This window comes from Morone saxatilis, unplaced genomic scaffold (genome assembly GCF_004916995.1).
Source record: "Morone saxatilis isolate NCDOM2014 unplaced genomic scaffold, NCSU_SB_2.0 Contig17, whole genome shotgun sequence".
Lineage (NCBI taxonomy): Eukaryota > Metazoa > Chordata > Actinopteri > Moronidae > Morone > Morone saxatilis.
The window spans coordinates 28,464,285-28,474,836 of record NW_023339729.1 but is presented as its reverse complement, the minus strand read 5'-3'; the positions used below and the strand labels follow the sequence as shown (position 1 = coordinate 28,474,836).

At 40.3% G+C, this 10,552-nt stretch overlaps 1 protein-coding gene and 1 long non-coding RNA gene across 2 annotated transcripts in view; both read left to right on the top strand.

Annotated features, from left to right (window-relative positions):
- The window catches only part of LOC118327242 (vasorin-like), a 29,655-nt gene extending 19,953 nt beyond the window's left edge, over positions 1 to 9,702 (top strand). Inside the window, exon 2 of the mRNA XM_035660531.1 lies at positions 4,860 to 9,702. Coding sequence (XP_035516424.1) covers positions 4,879 to 7,002 — 2,124 coding nt within the window. The 5' untranslated portion in view covers positions 4,860 to 4,878 and the 3' untranslated portion in view covers positions 7,003 to 9,702. The remainder of the gene's footprint in view (positions 1 to 4,859) is intronic.
- Positions 1 to 9,702, top strand: part of LOC118327243 — a 27,488-nt gene extending 17,786 nt beyond the window's left edge. The window contains exon 2 of the long non-coding RNA XR_004796680.1: positions 9,283 to 9,702. This is a non-coding gene — a long non-coding RNA (uncharacterized LOC118327243). The remainder of the gene's footprint in view (positions 1 to 9,282) is intronic.
- Positions 9,703 to 10,552: the final 850 nt, after the last annotated feature.

Below are 10,552 nucleotides of genomic sequence, written 5' to 3'. Positions count from 1 at the left end.
TCCCTCTCTCTTTTCTCTCTCTCTACCTTTCTCTTATCACGGGGGAGGAAGAAGGTTTATGTGGGCCTTTCATTCTGTCTCACAGTGAGAGATGGCTGCAGTGTATTGTGGGTAACAGAATCCAGCTGTGTTGTAGACTTTGTGTGTGTGTGTGTCTGCTGGTGCGAACATGTGCAGGAATGTACGTGTGTTCATGGCTGTGCGCTGTGCCTCTCTGCAGGTCTCGGGTGCGTGTTGACCTGTTTCGTGTCATTTTGACAGCACTGATTCTCTTTCATATCATGCAGCCTTATCTACGCTCAAACAAATAGCTGAGGATATACTGTGTGCTGTGAAGTCTTAACAGCAAAATACTCTGTCACATTTAATTATCAATTCATGAAGAAGCAACAAGAACTGGTTTTGCAACTCCGAGTTATGTGAATGTAGTGTAATGCAGGAGGAAAGTGCACCCTATGTTTTGACTACTATGGTTAATATGGTGCGTGGCGGATTCTTGGCTTCTTGATGTAGGTACCCGGTCAATATCAAACAAAGGAAGAGGTCCAAGATGTTAAAAAAGAGATAAGTACTTAAAATAGACATGCACAGATTGAGCAGTAATTTATTTTTTACTTCATCTCTTCCTGCAGCCTTGTTTCCCTCCCACTAATCCTGTCATTCCTTTGAAAAGCCAAGCCAATTTCAAAATAGAGGAGGTGTAGCTTATATGAAGCAGCTGTGATTAAAGTAATATAAATGTTTTTTTTTACTTTAGTATGTTTTCCTACAAGTTAATTTCTGCAAATTTGTCACTGGATGCTTATCTAAAGAGCTTTAGACTTCCAACTTTGTTATTTATTTAAACATTTTTTTAACAGTCTATAAGTAGGGATGCACCAATACAGCGCTAATTATCATAATTGTCATCATAAAACTACTCTGATACCACTTTACGGCTGCATGTGAAAGACTAAACTTTCTCTAAAAAGTCCAGAAAATAAAACTTAAATCATGCAATATGCTATAAGTTTGTTAGTTAATTAGTCCACTATGAGGAAAATTTGCTTCATTACATATAATTAAAAAAAAGCGTGGAAGGAAAACTTTTGTCTTTTGTCAGAGGTCAGGTTCAGCTACAGAGCGGTAGTCCTGAAGCATGGAGGAATTCAGTTTCTTTGGGATGCTTCAGCAGGGCGGATGCTTGCTGTCATAGAGGTTTGAATCCTTATCCTCTGTGGTTGAAGGTGTTTCTGCCTCACCACCCAGCAGTATGTAGCACACAGCTCTGTGTTTCTCTGATTTAGAGGGTTTACCTCCAGTGCAAGTCCTGACACAGGCTTTTTGAAACAGCAAAGCCACAAGACCACATATACACTGATTACTTGGGATTTGAAATTGCAGGCAAGTGTTTTATGAGACAATATATCCAGAGTTGTGCAAAGGGCTGAACCTGTTATGTTCATCTTTTTTTATGATATGCAAACTGTAAGAACTGTAAGAATCAAAAGCAATGCCTTCTAAAAAAATCCTTTCTAGACTCTGAAACACAATTATTCTTTCATTCATATTCCATTCATTCCTCTCTCTTTCTCTGTCATCAAATTATTCACTTAGCCAATGTGCCAGCAGCAGCACCCTTAAAGGAATGACAAACAGCTCTTATTATAACTCTGTTACTGTTCTGTAAACATTAAGTGACTGCACACAACGACAGATCCTGGAGCAGAGCGTGTCTTTAAGCTTTGACGTGTACCTCAAACAAAAACAGTTAATGCCTTGTCATAGCAGTAATACTTTGTCGTCATTGGAGCATGCTGTCGGACTGCAGACAGCTTCATTTTGTGTGTGTATGCCTCAAGTTGTGCATTGTTGTTTGCATTAGCTTTATGCCGTATAGTGAGTATCATGCTGGTGATAACAGCTCTTTCTTTGTGATTGATGTGACAGTGGTTTGGTGACTTTACATGATGCCAGACATTTTTTTACATTAGCTGCTTTGCCATTTCCTCTTATTTTCTCACAGAATAAAAGCAACGCTGTCATATTGGCATTAACACTTGAAGATGATGACATTCGAGAACATGTGAGAGCAAATGTTTTATTACACAGTATCTGTTTCTGGAAATTATATATTTAAAGTCCTCATTCAAAATATATTCTACTTATTGTATCGTCACTTGGATTCAGATCTGATTTCATTCAGTGGAAAGTTAGCCTGAGGACAACTTTAAAGCGCTTAATGTTTGAGTTTTATAACTCCTTGGATTTATAAATTGTGAAAACTTTATTTTACATATTAAAAAAATACTATTTCAGTGTAGGACATGCCCATTCATACCTAAAAAGATTTTCCCTCCATTTTCAAGTTTTGGCCTAGACAGAAAGACATTGTACCAACAAGTAGCAACGGAAACCAAATTGTAATTGGAAACTGATTTATAAAACGTAACAGACATTAGTCTGTGGTTTACAACAAGACAAGACAGATTGAGAGAGATTTGTTCTACACACTCGTAACTCATTGTGTTCCACCTCATTGTTTTGCCTTTTTGCCACCCATTCGTTAGTATGCTGTAGTTATTTTCTATGAAACAAAGAAAAGCATTAGAACCATGCAGAGAACTAGTATTCAGAAAACAACCAATTAAGCATGGCTTTTTGGCTTATTGTTTAGACTGATTTAAAGGTTTGATCTTTCTGAAGTGTATATGCCACTGAAGCCCCACCACAAGATTGTCTGCTTTGGCAGCTTCTGGTTTATATTAGCTGCTCTTGAAGTCCCAAAAGTTCCTCTGAAATACCAGTCATCTTTCTTTCAATAGACCGTTCTTTACTTATTCTTTTCTTTCCCTCTCCCCCCATTTCTGTCCAAGTCTTTCCTTTTCCTTTTCCTCTTTGTACTTAATAAAGACTGATTTTGAGGGAAGATTGTAAATTCCTGCCAAGCGAGCCAGGCTCTGACCTTGTATGTTATGAGGAGAGAGGGGGATAAATAGAGGAGACAGAGGGCAGAAAGAGAATGGAGGCGGGGGGCCGGAGGTACGCTCCTGAATTTAATAAAACATCTTAGGTTTCTCCTCAACTTCCACCTCAGGAGTCTTGGAAAGGGCAGAAGTGCAAGAGTTTACTTACACAAACCAAGTCAGAGGGAACAGGGAAGAAGAGATGAGAGGAAATAGGGATGGAAAATGGGTGATTCACAGATATGTACTTCTTAAGTTCAGTGCATATTAGACATTTGTATACCCTTTTTTACTCCATGGTAGAGCTGGAAGTGTGTTTGAAAAGTGTTTGAAAATGCTGCTATTCTATGTTATTTTATATTTTTATATATTCATGTGTGTCCAAATGAAATGTCTAAGTCTTCTGAATTAATTTTGTTTTTATCTTTTTCACCTTGAGTTGAACTCTCTTTGACTGCTGCCAGGGTCTCTCTCAAGTTTCAGTCTTTGTGACTCTTGGACTGTGTCACACTATAATAACCTGTCCAGAATAAGCCTGATGAAATCAAATGAGTTGGAATAAAAGTATTTTGGGCTCCAACTGGTCTGGAGTTACGGTCACAGTCTCCAGACTTGATCCTCTGATTACTAAATCATTTGTGCTGACCACACAGCAATGTTTGCACTTATGCCTATATAACTTGAACATCCGATCCCATTCTACCTGTGGCTACATCTTAAATATAAAACAACCTTAAGTTCATCCAGTTCAAAAGTGATTTTTGTGGTAGTCCAAGTGAAGAAGAGTTGCACTGCAGTAAAACATAAACCAAATGGTAAAATGTACAATACTTTAATATTGTATTTCAAGACAAGGGGAAGAAAAGAAAGGGATACATACTTTGATTGTTTATCTTCTTGCACTGTGAATAGAATCACAACATTTATTACACAATGGAGGCAATACACCCTCTATACTCCCCAATGCACCATCCAGCCACTGCATGGCAATTCATAATGAGGTGCTGACTAACTGACTCTAGGTTCAAAAGGAAGATTTATGGTTTTTAGCACTAACATTTACTCACACATGCACACATTAATTGTCTGATTTTTTTAAGATGTCACTGCAAGTCACCCAACCTTATTATCCCTCTCTCAGTACCTTTTGCCCCTCAGTTTCCTGCATTCCTGTGTGTGGTGCCCGTGTTTTTGGTAACATGATTCGGCAAATATGTCAAGAGATGTGATTGAGTGTACGTGTGTGTGTATGTGTGTGCCAACACACTCACAGCATATTTGTGTTGGTTATGTTTGTATGTAGTAGCCGTGTGGTGCTGCCGTCCAGCTGCATTACTGCAGACTGGGTTTCACGGGCGAAGGGCTGTGACATAAACACAGGGAAGAGGCTGAATGGGTTTCTCACTTGGTGAATGGGTGGGCTGTGTTAACCCGATGCCTTGGCCTACGGGTCGTGATCCCTGGGGTTTCTGCTCATCAAGAATATAAAACAGCAAATTCACTAGGATAGAACAGTCAGTGTTACTGTTTGTTTATATGCATGTGTATGTGTCTGTGGAAGCTAAGGTTTGTTGATCAGGCTAACGTGCTTGTATTCATTGTATTATACTTCACTGTAGCACACTGTGTGCTTGCATGCTTGAATATGAGTGTATGGACACGTGTGGAGAGGATAAAGAAAAATTCCTTAGGCATTTATTTATGAGCAAATAGAATTAGGCTTTAGGAATTAGATTGAGAAAAATACCTCTTACATAACCTTAATTTATTACTCAGTAGTGAGTAGTTTTTCTATTTGCAGTTTATTTTATGTCTCAATTTGTTTCTTACTTAAAGCCTCACTTTTGGCTATAACCAGCTTAGTAAGCAAATGGTAATTAACACTAACTATTTTCTCTGTCTTATGTCTTTCAGTTTTAGGCCTGACGTCACCATGCTGCCTTACTTCCTGCTCTTCTTCCTCTCATCTGGTCTGGTGTTATCTTCTGACTGCCCAGCAGACTGTTCCTGCCAGGCCCAGGACTCGATATTCTGCATTCAACGACACTCCAACACTGTGCCCCGTGTCCCCACCACCACTCAAAATCTCTACATCTTCCAGAATGGCATTGACACTTTGTCCCAAGATGACTTCAAAGGCCTGGGGGAGTTGGAGATGCTAGACCTGAGCCAAAATGAGCTTACAGAGATTCCAGATGGTGTGTTTGAGATGCTGTCAAAGCTGAAGAACTTAGACCTGTCCTCTAACCACATTACCCACATTTCGAAAAACAGTTTTTCTGGGTTGGTCCAGCTGGAGAGGCTGTATCTTTATTCAAATCGTATTCAGAGCATCCATTCAGAAGCTTTTGGTGGTTTAGAGATGCTACTGGAACTCAAGCTCCAAGGGAACCAGCTCACCTCTCTGCCATCCCTTCATTTTCCCAGGCTACTGCTTATAGACCTCAGCCACAACAACATCCCAGCCCTGGGACCCTCAGACCTCCAGACCCCTAACCTGGAGGCGCTTAAGGTGGCCTCTCTGGGCCTTACCTCTGTGGATGAAGATCTCATAGCTTCCTTGCGGAACCTCCATGAGCTCGACATCTCTACAAACCAGTTAACTGAGGTTCCCCAGGCCCTAAAGCAGGACTCTCTTAAAGGACTGATCAAGCTCAGCCTGGCTGCCAACCCATTGGGAGAGCTCAGGGTAGAGGACTTTCAGAAACTGACTGGACTTCAAGAACTGGATCTTAGTTCACTCAATCTCCAGGGATTTCCCCAGAGTTTCTTCCAGACTTTCCCCAGGTTGACACTCCTTACAGCAGCTGAGAATCCATTTAACTGTTTGTGTCCATTAGCCTGGTTCCCTGTTTGGCTGAAAGAGAAAGAAGTAAATCTGGGTAGGCCTGAGGAAACCAGATGTCACTTCCCTCTAGTTAATGCTGGGAAGAAGCTTTCAGCTTTGGAGCACAAAGATTTTGGGTGTCCACCTACCACAACAGTGCCGATTGGCTCCCCAATTGGAAGTACTTCTGTTCCCCAAATGCCCACCACATCTCCAGAAACCACACATACCAATGCTATTTCTCCTCCTCCTCCACCCAGTGAGGAAACCATCCCCTCAAAAACCCCCTTCGTCCTTCTACCAGAACCTCCAGTCTCCCCTAGCTCCACCAGTGGGGAATTCGAGCCGAACATCTGCCCACCAAACATCTGCCTCAACGGGGGTACTTGTTATTTTGACCCACTGGCTGAACTTAGCTGTCTATGTCCCCCAGGAACCTCTGGCCTCTACTGTGAAAATGTGGATGAGGTCCCGGAGCCACCAAAACCTTCAGAAACAGAAGTTTCAGTAGTTGCCCCTGTGATGCCTGCTGAACTCGATGCTATCAGCTCACGGCAGGTGACATCCACATCCATCCTTCTTGACCTGCATCGCTTCATCGAGACAAGGCCGCACATCCGTGGAATTACGTTGACCTACCGCAACCTTTCAGGGCCTGACCGCCGTCCCATTATCCTACGTGTACCTGCAACCTACCCTGAGTACACTTTGCGTGGTCTGATACCCAACTGTACCTACTCAGTCTGTGCCAGTCCCTTGGGTGAAAGAAGCAACTCTAGGGCAAACAGCTCTGTAGAAACAGGTTCGTGTACAGAGGCTCGCACTGAAGGGGTGCCACTGACATCCTTAGAGCCCAGGGTGAAATCACAGAGCCCGCTGACATACACTCTCATCCCTGCTATGGCTGCCCTGGCACTTGTGCTGGGGTTGGCCGTGGTGGCTGGGACAATTATCTGTGTGCGGAAGAGAAGGCAGGCCAAGGCAGGGATGGAGCTGGAGCTTGGCCCAGCTGATCCTGATCCCATGGAACTGGAGGGGATAAAGGCCTGCCTGGAAAATGGGGGAAATGGTACACTTCCTCACAAACAGCCGGAGATTGACCGCTGTCACACTCCTCAGCCACCTCCATCTTTGCAGCAAAATGGGGTTTTGGACTATGAGGTACCTTTGATGCAAGGACACTGCCCATCAAATAACAATTTGGCATCCCTGAAACCATCATATTTCTAAGATGCAATAAAATACAAACACTTTGTAAGATTTTGCAGAGAGTGGGCTTGTCCATCCGGACATGTGAGGCCCCGCTATGGCTCAAGTAGTGTTTAAAAATCTAATTTCCATTCCAATTTCAGATATCCACAATTTGAAAAGTGGCACTTACTATCCTTTGCTGTCCAAATGATAACACTATAGACTGGATAATCTGTTTTACTGAATGATAAATTTAAGATTACAGCATATTGGAATTGTGCTAAACCACTGTGGGACAATGATCAGGATTTGGTTTTAAGTCATCTAGCAGAGTTTGATGATGATAAAACCTTACCAAGTGATGAAACTAAGTGCAATCGACTAGAAGGGTCTTAGTAGCAGACTGGAAGTGCCTTTTTGCAATGACACAACTGTAACCGATGGTTTATACAAATGAAACTATGTGAATGAGCTGTAATCCTGTTGCTGGATTTGGGGAGATACAGTATGGAGAAAAGTGCCCCAACACTGGGCTACAGAACTGGAGGAAGTGACAGTGGTTTGAATGAAAACCGTCATGCAGATGTGTGATGACTTGACCACACGTCACACCCAAAATGGGTTTTCGACCAACTCCAACTGCTTCATGGGGATTATGAAAAGAACTTGCACTGAAAAGAAATATTTATTTTCCTTTACAGTGTCCCAGTCATAAACTGCCACAAGACTGATGGTCGCATAAGGAAATGCAATAACAAAACTTTGAAAAAAATATTTTGCAAAGCTTAGTAATAGGTTGATGACCATAAAAGCTGTATAAAATGTATATTTTGCTGTTGATCTAATGATCTAATCTGAAACAAAACTTTAAGTTTCTTCAGATGCAGATTTGGATTCTTCAGTGTCAGCAGATCAACCATAATTCTCTCCACACATCCCAAAGCTTTTGGCTCTGTGGGAGATACATTTGCTGTGAAAGATAAATGGACTTAATGGAGAGCCATTGAGAATCGACCTGGCCTGCATTGTTCTGTGCTGTGATGGGAAGGCTGTTCTGTCTAGCTTATATAATGATATTCTGTTTTTGTCATGAGTTTTTGTATTTCTTTTTTTTTAGCTTTTTGCTGTTGCCTTCCATTCAGTATTGTTATTGCTGTGAGCTGAAACATTTTTAATTGTTTTCCCTCAAAAAAGCCGACTTAAGTCTTCATGGATTCTATAATTTTCTATCTGTATTTTAGGATACATGTAGCCAAAACTTTCCAGAGTATTTTGCAGTGAGTGCCGAAGTAATACTTGAGACCAGCACAATAACCAATAAACAGTAATCAAATGATATTTTAAATGTTTTAATAAAAAAAAATAATTAAAACTCCTTACCTTTACGTCATGTACAGAATATATTTGTATGAGGTTCACCAAAATATGTCTGAGGAACTCACCTAGTGAATGTAACTTTAAGGTGTCAGACACTTTATTGTCTATGCCAGGTCTGCCAACACTACATAAGGATAAGCCACAGACCGACAAAACTCTGAAAACTGTGTTCAAAGGCCTTTTGCCACAAAGCCCACTCCTATAAAGCAGCACACGCGTGCCGAGAAAAGAAAGTAAGTTCAAAGAGCTCGAAGGCAATTTGCTGTAAGCGTCAGGGAGTTTAGGCATTAGTTTCCTCTTGGCGCGGCTGACAGTAACGTTTCTGAGATATGGTCTAGAGTCTAGACATTGTACCCCTAGAGTTTTTTTCTCTCACATCCTCTCACTGGATCTCTGTGCCTCCACTCTAACCATCTAGTGTGTTTTGGTCAACAAGGATTATTGGCTTGTGTGTGTTTAGAGACTGTTTTGCTTGTTTTCAGCCAAGCAGACTGTGAAATGTACATGCTAAATGCACAATTCTGATGTATTTGTTCTCTTTTTCCTTTCCTGGGGCTGAGATTGTCACAAGCTTTTAGTGTTAGTTTTCCTGTGTTTTGTCTTTTTCTTTTATGAGAAAGAATCTTAAATTGCAAAGTATAAATAGGTTTACAGAGAAGTGCCTTAGCAACATTGGTGCACAGCCTTACTGACATCTTGTAGTTTCTTATTACATGCTGATGTGTATTTCAAGAACAAACAAGCCTTTATTTTGCCTCACAGGACATTGCATTATATTGCATTACACTCTGATGAAGAAACATGAATGAATGAAGAAACATGAAATGTAATGTAATCAAGTTAGTCTGATTAAGAAAAAAAAAAAAAAAAAGACCTTCCTCAGTTCTTGGTTATCTAACAGCCAAAAGCTTGGAAGACTGTGTTATCAGTTAGTTTGTTCAGGTGTGTGTGTGTGTGCTTGTTTTTTCTGCTTACACTTACTACAGTACGTTTGTCTGCTTTATAATTGAGTCCATGCTCGACACTCCATCCACTGTCCAAAATCAATGTATTATTCTTTGGCTTCACTACTTTCTTCCTTCTGTCAATATTCCAGTATAAACATAGACGCAGATGCTCATATATCTGCTCTCTCTCAATATATCAACTGGAAGACTCTCTGTATTGCTTTCGACAGTGAGAGGAGCAGGAAATGTTTGAAATATTTTCAACATGCTTGTTAAAGAACCATCCTTTTTTATTTAGGGAAACGTCTTGTTTTTCTTATAGGTTTGTGTTTGTGAATTACATTTTTGTTTATGTGTTTGCCAGAAAAGCAATGCTGAGAAAAAGAACAGTATTAAATTGAATTAATGTTAAAAATGCCTGTGATTTTGTGTCTCATCAAGAATGGTATTGGCTTTAAAAATAAAGTCACTTTTATATGGTTTTATATGGTGCAGTTATGTTCATGAGCTCAATAGTGAGGGCTTTAGAATTATTCTACCTTTTGGATTTGAGGAATTTAGGTCCATTTGAGGCTGTGAGTCAGTTCTGAATGTACAGGGATGTTGTCATAGAGAAACATTAAATACAAAAACTGAGAATGGTTTTCCATGAACAACAGAAGCTGATGACACACAGCATGTATCTCTCAATACCTCATTACACTCATGCCCACACTAACCTCAACCAAAACAGGATTTTTTGTATTTTCCACTTATAGTCAAAGACAGATACCAGTGGAAAATATTACAAAATAACGGTTTCAAAGTAACAGACATTACATGGCTTTGCTGCTTTTAGCTATTGGCTGTTTTCTTGATGATTCAGCATTTTTTACATACCCACAGTACATTGGAATAAAGAACTTACAATGAGGAATACAAAATACAACTTGTAAGCTTTATTGACATTTGGTAAATATTGGCTACCAAGTGAATATTTACATTATGAATTCAGATATAAACCAATGGACAGTCCTGGTTCAGTATCGATGGAAAACCAACAGACACAATTGTTACTTTACTGTTCAGGTAGGTCTGCTCTGACATAAAATAATGGAGCTGCAGTCCAGACTGAGCTTTACAAAAATATGTTTCTGATAGACCTGCCTTTGAAGAAAAATTTATTTAATGGGTGTCTTAATTTATCAAAGCAGGAAAAGCACGGGTGTATCTAATTACATTACTTATGGCTAAATGCTATTTAGGTGTCCCAGTAAGTCATGCCA